At 32.8% G+C, this 16,993-nt stretch overlaps 2 protein-coding genes and 1 long non-coding RNA gene across 3 annotated transcripts in view; 1 reads left to right on the top strand and 2 right to left on the bottom strand.

Moving 5' to 3' along the window:
• Positions 1–2,287, bottom strand: part of LOC134711919 (uncharacterized) — a 46,898-nt gene extending 44,611 nt beyond the window's left edge. The window contains exons 1-2 of the mRNA XM_063572909.1: positions 2,131–2,287; positions 98–270 (exon numbers count right to left, since the gene is read on the bottom strand). Coding sequence (XP_063428979.1) covers positions 98–270; positions 2,131–2,270 — 313 coding nt within the window. The 5' untranslated portion in view covers positions 2,271–2,287. The remainder of the gene's footprint in view (positions 1–97; positions 271–2,130) is intronic.
• A 4,460-nt stretch (positions 2,288–6,747) lies between these two features.
• On the top strand, positions 6,748–9,359 carry LOC134709570 (uncharacterized). The gene is made up of 3 exons (XR_010105984.1): positions 6,748–6,824; positions 7,209–7,334; positions 9,170–9,359. It is a non-coding gene; the product is annotated as an uncharacterized LOC134709570 (long non-coding RNA).
• A 1,890-nt stretch (positions 9,360–11,249) lies between these two features.
• On the bottom strand, positions 11,250–13,166 carry LOC134711918 (protein farnesyltransferase subunit beta-like). The gene has a single exon (XM_063572908.1). The coding sequence runs from the start codon at positions 13,098–13,100 to the stop codon at positions 11,868–11,870; it is 1,233 nt and encodes a 410-aa protein (XP_063428978.1). The 5' UTR covers positions 13,101–13,166; the 3' UTR covers positions 11,250–11,867.
• Between the last annotated feature and the right edge of the window lie 3,827 nt (positions 13,167–16,993).

The raw sequence follows: 16,993 nt of genomic DNA, 5'->3' as shown, positions 1-16,993 counted from the left end.
GCCCCTCTATCATAGGTGAGGCATAATAAAAATAAAACAAACCAGCTTGAATTAAAAAGTTGTAAGACAAAAGAAATGTGAATGCAAAGACACAAACCTTTTTCCTGAAACATGGTTATACAGTTTTGAATATAATCTTGTCTACTTCGTCTGTACTGATGCACAAAATCTCCAAGAGCTTGCATTGGTTGGTCAGACACAGGTTGTCTTGTCCTAAATGTTCTTTCCTGTTCATTTTTTTCAGCGGATGCAGGTTGTACAAATTGTCTTCTGTAATAAGAAATTATAATATTACTGTTTGTTTTCATGTTAAAGTTTGTAAATAATTTGACACCAATTTATTAATTTTTAGATGTCCTTAAGAAAAAATTGAAGTATATTGATGCAATATTTAATAGGGTTCATTCAGCCAAATTTACCTCTGAAATACATGTTCAAACTACAGTGCTTTTATATCTGGAAAACACAAAATAAAATAGGTTGAGAGGACAAACCTTGATAATTATATCAATATCAAACAGCTTACTTCTAAAAGTATATAGCGATATCACTACTGCACTTAAATTGTAAGTCACTATCAAAATAATACATAGAGTTCTGATTTCCAATTTATTCAAAAAATCTGTTTTCACTGGTACTACTACACTGAGTGATAAAAGTGTGGCTGGAGTGCTTCCCTTAGACAAGAATAGATACTTTGTCAGCTATAAGAGGTTGAGTTAAGGAATTACTTATTTAGCTCAGTCAGTTAGAGCACTGGCTATTTGTCATTTGGAAGTTTTGCAGAATTTTTCATGAATATGTGTCATTTTAAGAAAAAAGACGCTGTTAAGATTTTTTTTTTAGCACTACCAAATGATTACTCAAATGAGGGATTGTTACTGATTTGGGGAATAGTTCCCCATATGGCAGGTTGTCCCTAACCATGGTAATAGATGCTTGTACACATGTAGCATCATTATTTGAAAAAGATGTGTCAAAGCGACATGAATGGCCCTGTCTCAAAAATGGAAAAATCTGCAATTTCAATAACACATGTGGACATGTAAAACATGGTGGTATTCTCACATATAAAAAATCAGCTCAAGATCTGGAGGCAAATAGAAATAATCTCTATAACTGTGATTTTCAACAATTTTCAAAATTGTAAACCCTAATTTCAGCAAAATTTAGTGGAGCAAAATGAAACTTAATTGTGATCTGTAACTCATCATGGTTGGGTCACATACCAAAAATCAGCCCAATATCTGAAAGCATTTAGATAAAAAGTCTGTGTAACTGAGATTTTTTTTTAAAAATCGAAGTCCGAAGCCCGAAATTGCAGCAAAAATTAGCTGATACAAACAAAACTTTAACTTGATCTAAAATTTACCAAGTATAACAATTTATCAAAGTCCAAAGTCCGTAATTTTGGTAAAAATTAGTGGAGAGGAACGTAACTAAAACTTGATCTGTAACTCATCATGGTTAACACACATACCAAAAATCAGGACACTATCTGAAGGCGTTTAGAAAAAAAAACTGATTTGTTGCCGAATGACTTTAATAATCACGGAATTTTGGAATTACGGAATTACAGACAAGGGTTAAACTATATGACCCCGACTGCGGGGGAAACAATGTAAAAAGTTTTATACCCCAGTTTGGTGGGGATTTTTAACCCAAGAAAAACGTTTTTAACCCATAAACCTGTGATCACCCCATGTTTTATGGCTTGAGCCCAACCTTTTTAATGGTTTTACTTTAGCATAGGCAGATCAAGGGGGGCCTCCCTTTTGTAGGAAAAATTTGGTTGATTGTATAGGGAATCACTGAAGCATGACTGGAGCCCCACACACCCCCCACCTCTTTAAGGTCAGTCAGCGATCCACCCTTATAAGAAGTTCTGGATCCGCCACTGTTTATAGTTATACAACACTTCAAAAACAGGCATCAATTTGAACATTTAGCAACGAAACTATCTTATAGCAACTTTTATTTTAACCAGCAGGTACGAACAATTTAAAATTATTTCACATTCTATACAAGAAGTGAATTAATTTTACTATATTTTTAGACTGCAAGCACCCTATCCTGCAGCCGGTCTTGAGGTTGAAGGTCATATAATGTAACAGCGTTCTAGTCTATTACCTTATGTCAATTGAAAAGATTGAAGGTCGACACTTGTTTTCCCATATAAAGTTCTTGGAATTAGAAGAAAATACTGGTCTTAGAGGCAACTGAATAGCCTTTGAAAGGCAAAAACGTGCACATCGACACAGGGCTGCCATGTTGTTTTTATAAAGTTGTATAAATCGCGAAGTCTTTCCGGTCATCTCCTGTATCAGTTACGAGTTTTCTATTCGAAATCTAACTGACGATTAAAAACTTAAAGGGGCACTAGCTACGAGTTATATAAAAATTCTAATATTTTTTTTTATCAATCATTAATGAAATGAAAATAGTGAAATAACAATTCCCTTTTAGTAGCCAATATGGTTCATTTTTGTCAAAATAAGCAAAAAAAAATTTGGAATTAATCACTTGCAAGTGAAAATTCCACCTCATTGAATCCGTATTCATGTGAACTTCTATTTAACCCCATAGCTTGAGATGGATAACACGTGAATTGTGTGTGTAAAGTTATTTAAAGGAAAAAATGTCAACATTGAAAGTGAAACAAAGCCGGTAAATCATTTGAAGTTACTGTATGATTCTATCCACAAAAAAACTTTCTTACACTGGTAAAACAATGATAACCATTTATTTTCCATCTATAATATGAAATTGAATAGACCTAGAATACTGAATTCAACAGCGAGTTTGCTTAATGTATTTATATCTATATTTATGTTTACCTCGCTTATATGGTCATCTGACGACTTTTGAGGTCAACTCGATAATTATTTAGATGGCGTCTAGACTCTAATACGAACGAAACGAAGCTACGTATTTTCATATCCGTGCCTTAATAATTGTTTATTTTAGACTTTTAATAGTTTTAATAAATTTTTTACATTGTTATAAATCAGGTAAACATGGATTTGACACCTAGTCAGTAGTGCCCCTTTAACTTATTTCTTTATTTTGTCTTGTTGATAGTTTTTTTTCAATTTTTCTCATAATCTATTGTCGTATTCAATAAATAAGAAACATGGTAAAATACAAAATGTGTACAAACTCCTATAAGAACTTCCTCTGACAGTTTTGGTGTAAAGATCTGTAAATATATACAGAAGCCTAATATATTACTAAAGTGTGTCTCAACAACATAAACATTTCTGTCCATGTAAATTTTTCTTCCATCTTTGGATGAAACAAAATAGAGGGCTGGTCACTTTCCCAAGCGCATTTTCCTTTTCTCCTGGCGCCTTTTCTTCACCCGCGCGATCCCGGCCGCATTTGAGTAGGACGTTCAACGAATTACTAACTTTTCTAAAGGAATGTATGCAGACTTTAACAAAATTAATTATCCACAAATATGCATTCTTTTTTCAAACCACAAATATTGGCACCCACGAAAATAAATGAATCCACAGAATTTTGTCATTTTGTGTTTTATATTTTTGTGCTATGTACCAATCTGATGGATCAATATGAAAATAAAAAATGGTGACAATACTGCAAATGAGATAACTTTCCACCAGAAACCAAATGACATAAAAGTTAGCAACTACATATAGTTTCCCGTGCGGCCTTCAACAATTAGCGAAACATACCGCATACAGTACTTAACTATAAAAGGCCACGGCATGACAAATCTATTTGTGTGTAAAAAAATATTCGAAAAAAAAACAAATAAGATATAAAGCAAACAATTAGCATTCATCGGTATAAAAGTAATGAAAAGGACGGAAGTTCTATTAAGAATATGGATTGAAAGAAACATAAATTTAAAGTTGCAAGGTCTTATCTTATATTATACATGCTATAGCAACACTTTTTGTTGATTTAGATAGCATGATAACTGAAAACTTATTGTTTTTATGTGATTTCAATGGAGGGATATTGGAATAGAGTCACCTCTTGTAGCAATAGATCGCCGGCATCCTAAAGTAATGAAAGGACGATATGATCGACAAATATAAAAATAAAATAAAAAAAGGAGATGTGGTGTTTGCCAATGAGACAACTACCCACCAAAGTTCAAATGGTAGTACTTTCACTTTGAACTGAAATACCATTTAGATCATATTTATTACATAGAAAGGAATAGTTTTGCCTGTAGCCCTGTAAACACTTCACATCTTTACTGTTACTAGGAAAAGTATTGGTTCTAGTGCTTTTCCATTTACATAAGGTTTAATTAAATAAAGCCAATTCCAATAAAGAAAATACGAGGTTAAACCAAACGGTTGTTAAATAGTGCTGTGGATACTGTAAAGTATCTAGATAAGACAGGGTATTGACATACTGTGCAGTTAGGACGAGGATGTGTGGATTCTACACGATTCTGTTATTCCTGGTTTATATCAAAAATCGTAAGAGTAGAAATATTCTTTTCTGGAACATTAACAGTTATAACCTTTAATAAGAAAATCAGTAAGTGTGTTTGCAATAAATATTTGTTTTATGAAGACGTACATGAGAAAATGGGCTATGGATTAAAACATAGTTGATGTATTTAGTATATAGTATACGCAAACACGACATTAACTATACATCTGTGGAACGACTGCATGATTACCAAAGAAACAAATGTTCGCCATTAGGAAGCGGACGTTTGAACCCCTTTGTCGAACCCGTCCATGTATCTTAGTTATAGGATCTAAGTACCTAGGGCATTGCCTTACAAGCAAATATTTATTTATTAAAAAAAAAAAATGTAGCCGGTAAACGCATTCAATACCAGCACATTATCATGGAAAAAATGATACGCGGTCTCAATATTTCAAGTAGCATTCACACTTCACCATTCAAGATGTCGTTCACCATTAACCTCATTTAAAAAAATCACAACTTTTGTTTCAGGGAATATGCAGAACACGCTTGTAAGTCTTAAATCAAACGCTACAACTAAGATATCATGCCCAAATGGAAAGATAAAGCTAAAAATGGAAGCACACAACATAAGTCAAGTCTGCAACAGTTATTTCGATGCATGGAAATCATTGTGCAATAACAAAACAACATGTAAAATTGAAAGTTCATGTAAACAAAACGTTCAATTGGAATTCTGTTGTGAAGGTATGTAATTTCTTTCTATCATTTGTTTCGAAGAAATTGCAAAATATTGTACCGTTCTATATGCAATATTCAGTTTTTATTTGATTCCAACTTTGTGTTGCTGCATCCCGTCAATTATTTTAAAACAACTCAGGAGAAAAACATGCACAAATAGAAACACACTTATAATTTTACTATGCCAACCATGCTGCAGCATGCCAACCATTTTTTAACATAAAACTTCAAATATATTTTATCTAGCATTCTACTATTGGTATATGAAATTAAAAATTTATTGAGGACATACTCACTTGATTAAAATACAAACGTCTCCATAAAATCACAATTGCTCGATTCTCAAAATAGAAAAGAGAATGGAAACGAGGAATATGTTTGTGCTTGTTTTTTTCAACATTAAATGTGTTAACCATCAAAACAGGGGATGACAAGTCAATATCTGACTTCATCAGGCACGAAATGGTGAAGTGCATGGGGGGAATACAATAGAAAGTAATGGACATGATAAATGCCTAAATGGTCTGAATTAAGCACCCACTTAACAATATACAAGAATTGAAGAACACTCTTGTGCTATGATGTTTTATTGTATACCACTTAGTACGGGTTTTAAACAATTAAAAAGGTCAAAAACTTGTTTTCAGACGGAGTGGTATTGTACGATGTGTTGATGAATGACTCTGGAGTATCTGGTAAAAGTAAGTATTCGGCAGCATTCAGACGAACAGACTACTAATAAATGAATAAGTCACTGGGGGATTTCGTTACCACACATTTCTTAAAACTTTTAATAAATTCTTCAATACTAGCTATAAATATTTGGTTTTGGAGTTCGACTGTACCTGTAGAAAACGTATTGATTTTGTTATCAGTAAATTAAAAGCAAACTGAATAGTATTGTTATATACATATGCACTTCAGCGATCTACAATCTGTCGACTCCTGTATCTTTGCATTGTACAAGGTCATGTTTTTCTCCGACTGTTTTTATGAAGTCTTTACACTCAGTTCATTGGATTTTGGACGTGTACTGATTGATATTCTAGTCTTTATAGAACCATTACTTTTTTTTATAAGTGTGTCAGTAACTATTCCAGGTTCATCGAACGGTATTTTCAAATGAAACGTTTGCTTGTTTGTGAGTTAATATCTTAGTACAATATATAGAAATAAGAAGATGTGGTATGAGTGCCAATAAGACAACTCTCCATCCAATTCGCAATGTGTAAAAAGCTAAACAATTATGGGTAAAAGTACGACCTTCAACAAGGAGCCATTGGCTCACACCGAACAGCAAGTTATAAAAACTCTGAAATTACTGGTGTTAAACAATTTAAACAGGAAAACCAACGATTTAAAAGAGTTTTTTTTCATGAATATACTATTTTCATGTATAACTATGTTGAATGAATGAAATGCCTTATCTTTGAGGGTTATTTTGGATAAAATAACCTCAGCATCAAATCTTCTTTCCTTTGTATGATACAAAATAAGATATATTAGTCATTTCTGTTTCGAACTAAAACAATCATTTTAATAATAAACGACACATGAGTTACATAACGTATATCATACAATTGACCTTACAGATTTCAAATGTTCATGTAACTGCACAAAAGACAAAAGAAGAGATAATATCACAGACAATAGAAGACTTACAGGTTAGTACTTTCTTCTATAGTTATAAGGCATAATATCGAGATACCAAACACTTTAGGGCGAACCCCATTAAATCGGAAAAGTAACCTCCAGTCCTGGATCCTCGCCTGGATGCTTTGTATCTTTGATTGAACGTTTGCAGTATATTACAGCAACGTAGCCATGTTTCTTGATTTAATATGAGAACCTTTAAATATACTGAGCAATTTTGGATATATGAATTTTGAATAAATATGAAATATGCCTTCGGCTGTTGGCTGCTCTAGGGTCGGGTTGTTGTCGCTTTGACACATTCCCCATTTCCTTTCTCAATTTTATTATTTTGGATTATCTTTTTAACGACTCGAAACTAGGAATCATATAACTGTTCAAACATATTTTTGTAGACATGTCATGTTCATGTAAGTGTGAAGATAGAAATGTTCCATATCTTCAGATCAATTCTAGAGAGTTGACAGAAAGGCTTGAAGAACTGAGAGAAAACTTAACCATACACAAACACCAAACAAGCCGTAAGTTTGATTCAAATAATCATAATTATAATAATAATAACGCACATAATTAAGTTAGAAAAAAACCCTGAGAAAATAAAACCACCAAGATATTATACAAAATATATATTTTACCAATTTAAATATAATTGAACATGGGTTACTATCATGGACTGAAAGAATCAATTAAAAAAAAAAAGATGAGTTTCAGTGAGCTGCAATATAAAACTAAGTTGCAAATACATTTTCAGAAAACAACTAACATGACGATGTTCATTATCTTTAAAAGTCATTGCACTGGTAATTTCAGAAATCTTAATATTTGTAAAATTTCGTTGCGTACAGAGACATATAATACAATTATATAATAATAATTGTATTATATGTCTCTGTTGCGTATAATGAGAACCAGACGAGAATCTCAATTTCTTTAAAGTGAAGACGCGGGATGATTTGTTCCTGATGTTGAAATAATAAATAAACAGCTGCGCCATGAGCGCATGATACACCCGACGTCTTGTGTGGAAGTTTTATGCAATAATCATAAATAGTGTCTGAGAAAGTTTAAAGCAATAACCATATATTGATTTTGAGACACGGCAGGACATGTGAAACCCCCAACCCTGTTTTTTTTTACAAAAAACTTAATATCACTAAAATAAAATTTTGAATCAAAACCAAAAGATATACAGATCTTTAGATTAATATAACAAAGAAGTGTGTAAAGTTTTAAGCAATAATCATAAATTGTTTTTGAGATACGGCACAACATGTATAAAAACCCTCCCCCCTTTTTTTTTTTACAAAATACTCAATAACTCAAAAATGAAATTTTGAATCATCACCAAAAAGTATATAGATCTTTAGATTAATTTAACAAAGACATGTGTAAAGTTTTAACAAATAATCATAGATCGTTTTTGAGATATGGTGCGACATGTAAAAAAACCATCCCCCTTTTTTTACAAAATACTCAATAACTCAAAAATAAAATTTTGAATCATCACCAAAAAGTATACAGATATTAAGATTAATAAAACTAAGAAGTTTTTAAAGTTTTAAGCCATAATCATGAATCGTTTTTGAGATACGGTGCGACATGTGAAAAAAAACACCACCCTGTTTTAGTTACAAAGTGCCGTAACTCAAAAAGTTTTAATCTTATTTTCACCAAAAAGTATACAGATCATTTGACCATTATAAGAAACAACTATGTTAAGTTTCATGAAATTTTGATAAGTCGTTCTCAAGTTACGGTGCGACATGTTTACGCCGGACAGACGGACGGAAAGACAGACGGACACCGGACATTTGTATACCATAATACGTCCCGTCAAAATTTTGACGGATGTATAAAAATGAAAGCACTCACACCACATCTTCCTATATCTATTCAAAACAATAAAACTTTCAACACACTCACGGATCCTCTTGTAGTGACAGGTTCACATGTCCTGGGTATCCAAACTAATTTAAATAGGACAATAATATGTGTCCATAGGACATCATTCCTTGCTCGTACTTTCACATTTGCATAACCATAGAACAGTGAAATTCTAAGTGCCCAAAACACTAACTTGAAATACTCTAAAGTTTATAACAAACAGTTCCCTTCATAAACTAAGAATCGTGTTGATGTGACAACAAACTAGACTAAACCAAAGTTCGACATGATACGAGACGGACGCATACATCAGAAATAACGACCCTCTTCTATCGTAGGCGGGGCATTACACTGCATTGTATTTTAAGGTTAGGCATGATGTTTTGGGTAAATAAACTCCATCAAAAAAATAATGGCGATAGACTTTTAATGCTCTCTTCTGAAGATTCACACCATTGTTTTATTATTTCAGGTTACAGAAGAACGAAGACTAGTATGTCTGATCAACGGATATCGTCTGCTACTATTGGAGTGTTCGGGATCATCATCTTGACAGTAGTGTTCGGTAGCATTCTTATTATCGATATCCCGAGATTGCAAAGATTCATACAGACAATTTTACTTCGGATATATTAAAAATTCTGTCAAATTAGCTCTGTCAAATGGGCAATGTGTTTATCGAAAACTCTTGTTGAAGAAATTATTTTTACAACAATCACAGGAGTTTTGAAATATGTATTACTAAACGAATAGTTAATAAAATAATGAAACATTGACCTATGAATAATGAAAATGAGGTCAAGGTCAGAAGATATCTACCAGACTGTTATTTTCGCCTTCTTACAATCCTCCCATACACCAGATATAATTGATCCATTACTTATATTATTTGAAAATCAAGGTCAAACACAAACATTATCATCGAAAAATGAATCATGAAATGATGAGGTGAAGTTCAGATTAAACCTGCCATATTGACACTCTTACATGCATTCCCCACACCCAATAAGGTTGACATAATTCCCTTATAGTATCCGAGAAATGTACCTAATCACAAAACTCAAACCTTGATCACTGATCCATGGAATGAGGTCGATGTTTGGTGTGCCCTGTCTGGTGGACATGTAGATGACCATGTTGCAAGGTATTCGTATACCAAATAAAGTTATCCCATTACTCATTATATATATTTATTATTATAAGCGAGAAATTCACACTCAAAAAAGTTTTTTAAGCAGTTGTTGAACCATGAAAACGAGGTCTGTGACAATGGATGTAAACCATATGGAAACTTCCTAACAAAAGTATTGCCATACATTTGCAACACTGTGCCAACACATGAAGTTTCCTGGTCTTATTCTGAAGTATTAAGCTTTAAGCAAATAGTTTACATTCCTGCTGGATAATATTCTCTGTATTTTGTGCAGATGGACAATAGGTAGGTCTCAATATTGGATCATTTCTTTCTCTGTCAGATACATGTATCTCTATCTACAAGTATGACTCTTTTCAATATAATGGACAAAACTTGCATTTTACCAATATGTTCTATTTTACCTCTAAGGGGTGTGTTGCTTGGTAGACTTGATCATCAGACACTTTTTTATAGCAGATAAATCAATGATGAAAGTGGCAAAGTTTGGTTCCAATTAACACTATGGTTTCCTAGAAAATTTTGTAAAAGTTATAGGAGGACATCAGATGCTTAGATATGAGCTTTCCAAAATAGGATCTATAAATTAATTCAACATGTTGAAATGTTGAAGTACCCATCTGTTCAAGTTCCATTTCAAACCATCAAAGAAAAATAAAGCAGTGAATAATAAAAAAAAGATTTCCATTTTTGTTCATCTGTTTTCCTTGACCATTGGCCTGTTAACCCAGGATAAAAAGAAATGATTTCCTATACCTTCCATTTGTGTGAGTTTAAAGAAGTTCAGCAAGGGAAACTCTTCAATGTGACCTTGACCTTTGACCTGTTGATACATGTATGCTTGATCTGTGATAAAATTGTTTTTTCCCTTTCCTACATCTTCTATTTGTATATATTTCAAGCAAGGGAAGCTCAAGTCATCATTTTAAAACCATTGAGTTTTTTTCCAATCAGACAAGCCAAAGAAAACTTTCAATCTGAAAACCATTTTCTCCAAAAGTATTTTTAGAAACAGTGATGAGTCTGACCCTTGACCCAAAAATTAATAGAACTTTTTCGCCTCCCCATTATATTCTATCTGTATAAGTTCATTCTTATCAAATATGAAGGTTGCTTTGAACAGAAAGAGGGAATTACAAAGCAATTACTTAGTATTCATTGAAGGCCGTACTTTAACCTATAATGGTTTAATTTTTAAATTGTTATTTGGATGGAGAGTTGTCTCATTGGCACTCACACCACATCTTCCTATATCTATACACTATATATATAAGCACCATTTTCTTTCAGGAAGCATAAAACTGATTTTAGGTCACTAATTGTAGTGTATGAGATGTAAACCTTGATGGAGTTAAGAAAAGAACTCTCTCACAAGCATTAATGTGCTGGAGCAGTCAAATAACTAATAAGGTTTTGTTAAAAATAATCAACAAGGAAGTAATAACATGTTTGAAACATTTAGAAGGAACTTTTATATAGTGATAATTACCCTGTGATCTAATGATAGAAAAGTAATATACAACTTTGTTTCTTAGTCCACCATGCCAGTACTCTGGCATTGTCATTTGGTTTGATAACTTTTTATAAATTTTTACGTTCACTGCATAATCTGACATACATTGTAGTAATTTGTATTGAACAATAATATGTATGAATACAGTCAGACATGTACACTACATTAACAGAAATCTATTTTGACTATAAAACTACATTTATTATGCATATTACAACAAAAACTTCACAATACATGTATTATATAGATTTTGAACATTTGAAGCATTTAATCAGTGATTTGCAAAATGTTAATAACTTGGTCACTGAGATGGTCCTTTTGTCTGAGTACTTTTATTTTATAGTAACATTTATAAACATAAGTAATTTGTGTAGTAAAGGCATATACATTTTAAATACACATTGCATCATGTACATGTATCATGAACAGAATGAAGCTATCAAAGCACTACATGTTAGGTGTGAACACAATGAAGCTAAGTACTACTTGTTACGTCGAGTGAATTTAAACTTTCGGAAGTTTGCTAAAATACAGAGAAGAATGAACTACAGCTTCTACACAAATGTTAAACACAGGGTGTGTAGGTCGCAACTGGTTCTCTTCATGTCCAACAACAGTCAGATGGCCAAGCTTTCCTCCTGCGAAATGTTGTGCTACTGACAGACCACTCAGGCAATAGCATGTATGATAAAAGTCTCTATTCTTGCCTGGTTTGTCGATCAATCCACCTCCTGGATGCTGACAACATATCAAAATATACTCTTGCAAGGCTTTTTGATGGCACAACCAATTTTCTGCACTGAGAGACTTATTTTCTGATAATGATAGAATCATGTGCATCAAAGGAAATGCTCCTCCTTGCCAAAATGAATAACAACCATCAACAAGTTTATTGGTTCTTCCTTGGAATCCACCTTCATATCTCATTTGACGATTAGCGGTCCATCTAAGCACTCTATCAATATCACAAAGTTTTGTGTGGCCTAATAAGGTTAGAGCTGCTAGACCACAAAATGAATAACCTCCATGAGCTTCCATACCAGGACACCCACCAAATCCTCCTTCATAAGTTTGACAACGTACAATCCATTCAGGAGTTCCATCGAACATTTCTTCAGTTATAATGTTTGTTAGTTTTGCAACACTTGCTGCACAATAAGCTCCTCGTATATCAACTTCTCCACCTTCATGCATTTTAAATGCACCTTCAGCAGTACGCATTTTCATAAGGAATGATTTGAGGGTATTTCTATTTATAACCTTATATGCCTCCTCGGTTCCTAGAATACACAGGGCATTTATGGCTGCATAAGTAGGTGCTAAGTGTGCAGACTGACCAGGACCTCCAGCAAAGCCCCCTGTATCACACTGACACTTGGATAAAAACACAGCAACCTGAGCAATAACATCATCAGAAAGGGGATAGTCCAACAGCTCAAGACTATGTACTATCCAATAACAAAGCCAAGGTCTGCTGGCATCCAAACATTCGTATGACTCGGAGAGACTTCGTAAACCTTTCTTTAAGTATGATAAATGGAGATCTCTGTTTAATTTTGGGAGACTGTTAGCAGCTGGTTCTATTTCTTCCTTGGAACTTATTCGTGATTTGAAATTCTTATAAAATTGTGAAATGGATTCTTCTACGGAACTTTGTTCTTCCGAAGTGTTGGTGGTAATGCTGTTGTCATTGAATATTTCAGAATCTATCGAAATGCATCTAAAAGACTGATCCATGCTTGTACTTTGAAGAAATTCTGGTAACGAATACTCAAACCGGAAACCAGTTATTTATTAGGACGGATTTAAGACAACTCGTACCTTTCCAAACTCGTACCCTATGATGAATAAATAAATAGGCTGGATTTCTTACATTTCCAATAGAGGAACAAACCAATGTAAACCCCAATACAATGCATAAACGTAAGTAAAACGTTAAGGGCATACGATACCGTTTTGATCCCGTATTTACAGTTTGATGAACATTTTCATATAGGCTATTTTTTGCCTAGTTAAGGGACTTATCATTTTTATCTTGGAGGATGGGCTGATCAAAATGCAGGGGCATTATGTTTTTTCTTTATGTGGCAATTAATGCTGCTTGTAGAGCTGAACTTTTCAGGCTACCGTTATGCTCAAAAATATTATTTTCTTGTATTAAGTTTTATGATCATATTTTAAGGTCTGAAAACACACTTATATCCAAAGTTTTTCTGGCACCTGGAAAAAATAACCCCTGGACAAAGAAACTTTATTCTATTTTTAACAATCTACGATTTTCAAACCTAGCTGGGGGAAACTTTTCTATTAAACAATATCTACCAAGTATAAAACAACGAGTGATTGATCAGTGCACACAGGATCAATCATCAAAAATTCATGATTCATCAAAACTAAAATTTTACCAACAATTTCATAATTCAAAGCAGCGTAGTTCTTATGTTGATGTTCTAAGTAATAGATTAGAAAGGTCATCTCTGTGTAAAATTATATTGAGTGCACACAATCTTGCTATTGAAAAGGGGCGATATTTAGGTTTAGCCACCGATGAACGAGTTTATAATGTATGTAAATCAGGTGAGGTAGAAGATGAAAATCACTTTTTACTGAAATGTGAAATGTTTTCCAACTATAGAATTAACTTTAAAAATAAGATATTAAATATACTTCCTACATGTTGTAGTGAAAATCAGCTAAATATTAATAGTTGTATTAATAGTAATTCTTTAAAAGTCCTGAAAGTGACTAGTTCTTATATATATAAATGTCTGATGTATAGAAACGAGATTTTAGCTTCTTAATTATAACATATTTAAATACTAGTAACTGTATGCTGTATTCATTGTTGTAATGCACTGTAATATGGGCCTTTGCCAATTATTGTAATTGTGTTTGTGCCAATAAAATATTTGTATTTGTATTTGTATTTGTGGAAAAGGGGGGTTCAATTTTTTTTTATAAATTTAAAGTGGGGAGATCAATATATTTTGCACATGGCAATATGTAGTTTACACACTTCAAGAGACAAAATGTGAAGAATAATCACTTTTAAAGTCTAATCGAAAAATCCTCCAATAAATGATAAGATATGCATCTATTCTCAGGCATACAAACAGTTGAAAATTGATACAAAAGATGATTCTGAGATGACGCACACCACTAATGTATCTTTTTTTCAGTACAAGATTCGGCTTTGGGTTCATTTATACCTCTTGCTCCCCGTCAAAAGTTTGAGGTTATTAACACCGGCATTTATGAATAAAATGTGTAAATAAATGAGGAATTGAATTGGTGTTCAAGCTGATAGCACGAACTATACATATATATATATAAAAGTTTAGCGACTCATTACAGAGGTTTCAATAAGGCCTAACGTGAAACTTAAGTTTAAGGGACATTTAATAGATCTCTCTTATTAGAAATTATTGTGTTGATACTGTTTTAAAATTTTTTTTTTTATATTTTGTATATTTTTTACACAGAGTTACTAAAAGGATCACATTTTCTTTAGTAGCCCATTATAAGAAATTACAAAAAAAAGTCAGAAAAAGCTTATCAAAGTACTAGCTTGCTCTACCTTCTAATATTCATGGACGAGCCCTATGTCAAGGCAATTTCAGAGGCTGATTTAGGGGGAGGGGGCGGGCCCCCTTTTTGGGGGGAAATTTGGTTGTTTATATAGGGAATCATTGAAGCCTGACTGAATCGGCCCCCCTCTTAGGCAGTCAGTGGGCCCCCACTTATGAAAATAACATATGTGTTTTAAAATTTTGACAAGTTCGATAGAGGGGGGATCACATTTACGAGGGGCAAATGAAAATAGTGAAATATTAGGAGGGGGGTCAAGAAAATTTTATATGTTCGATTTCAAAATGACCAGCCCCCTCCCAGGTAAATAATAATAAGTCCTGAAATCAAATATGTAATAAAAAATATACCTTCATGTGCCACTTTTTGAGTTAAATGAGGTCGAGGTTTTGTATATTTGCTCAAAATTTCGGATTTGTGGCCGTATTTTTTTTTATATTCGTATATGTATGGTACAAAAAAGTGATATATATTGAAAATCATAGATTTATGAAAATAAGGGGGCTCATAACAGAATTCTGTCCTCAAGCACCGCGGATGAACCAAGTACGGAATGGGACTTCATGACTATCATCATGATGGTTACTGGTCGGTATCATATGGTGTAACTGATTTCTGTGACTTTATTTCATATTTTTTTCAAGACTGTTATATGTTATCACAATCTTTCTCAAATCCATATGCAATCTGCTTGACGTATAATTAGTAAAAAGCACACAAAGATGAAATAACGGATAAAGCTAAATTATAAAAAAAAAGATGTGGTATTGCCAATGAGACTATACTCTACAAAAAAGACCAAAATGACACAGAAATTTAAAACAACTATAGGTCATCCTACAGCCTTCAACAATGAACAAAGTCCATACCGCAACCGCATAGTCAGCTATAAAAGGCCCCGAAATGACAATGTAAAGCAATTCAAACGAGAAAACTAACGGCCTTATTTATTCTAAAACAATTATAGAAAGAAAAAAATATGTAACACATAAACAAATGACAACGACTGAATTACAGACTCCTAACTTGGGACAGGCACTTTCATAAATAATGTGGCGGGGTATTGTGAATAGACCAACTTCCAAATTTGTCAAATTCATATGAATTAGTGTCAAACTTTTCAAGTAATTCAACATAAATAAAAAGAGACATTGAGAAAATATAGTGAGTGACTGGAGATTTCCGAACGATAGAATACAGATCCCGTACATTTAAAGATTTCCCAGCGGGCTTTGTCGTTGTTATTGTTTATGGACTTCCATATCTAACTTTTTTTTTGTTTTATGTAAAAAAAAAATGGATTCAACAATAGAACATTGGAAGTACAACCCGTCCTGTGTATTTCTTATTTATTCAAATCTACCGTTAGTTCTCCGAGTGTCACAATTTCGTATTATGTGATTAACATTGAAATCTTAAAACCAATATAACTTCATGAAATCATGAATTCCTTGGTATATATAAAACGTAGCCTGACATTTCGGTAATTTATACAAATAGTAATCAAGTTAAATCACTAAAAGAATGGTAAATTGCACCTTACGAAATATTAAACTGATGTTTGAATAAGATACAAGAAACAAATCTTTTAGACCGTCATTTATCTAACAATAAGATAAGATCTGTCTAGCAGATAGTTAAAAAGATATCATTATTCATATTAAAAACTGCCACAAATTTGTATAATAAAAGTTGTATAGATATATTCCGACTAGAAACAACTAGCACGATGAGTATAGATTCCAAAAAGGTGAGGTTTATGTTCGTATAACTTTCTTTCATTTCATGTTATTTTTAGGGTTACTTTTCATTTAATGTATGCATGAAGCGGGGTTTTGCCCGGTATATACACATTTCGGATAATTTCAGTAGTTAGTTCCACTGCTTGATAAACAATATACAGTAGGAAAGAAAATGTATGATTGTCTCAACTTATTTTCATATTCAATCGAAAAAAATGTATATTTATTTTAAAGTATACAATTTCCTGATTCAATTTATAACTTGGCCAATTTATCTTGTAATATTTTCTAAAGAAGCTC

Source organism: Mytilus trossulus, chromosome 3 (genome assembly GCF_036588685.1).
Source record: "Mytilus trossulus isolate FHL-02 chromosome 3, PNRI_Mtr1.1.1.hap1, whole genome shotgun sequence".
NCBI lineage: Eukaryota > Metazoa > Mollusca > Bivalvia > Mytilida > Mytilidae > Mytilus > Mytilus trossulus.
This window is presented reverse-complemented; position numbering and strand designations above follow the sequence as displayed.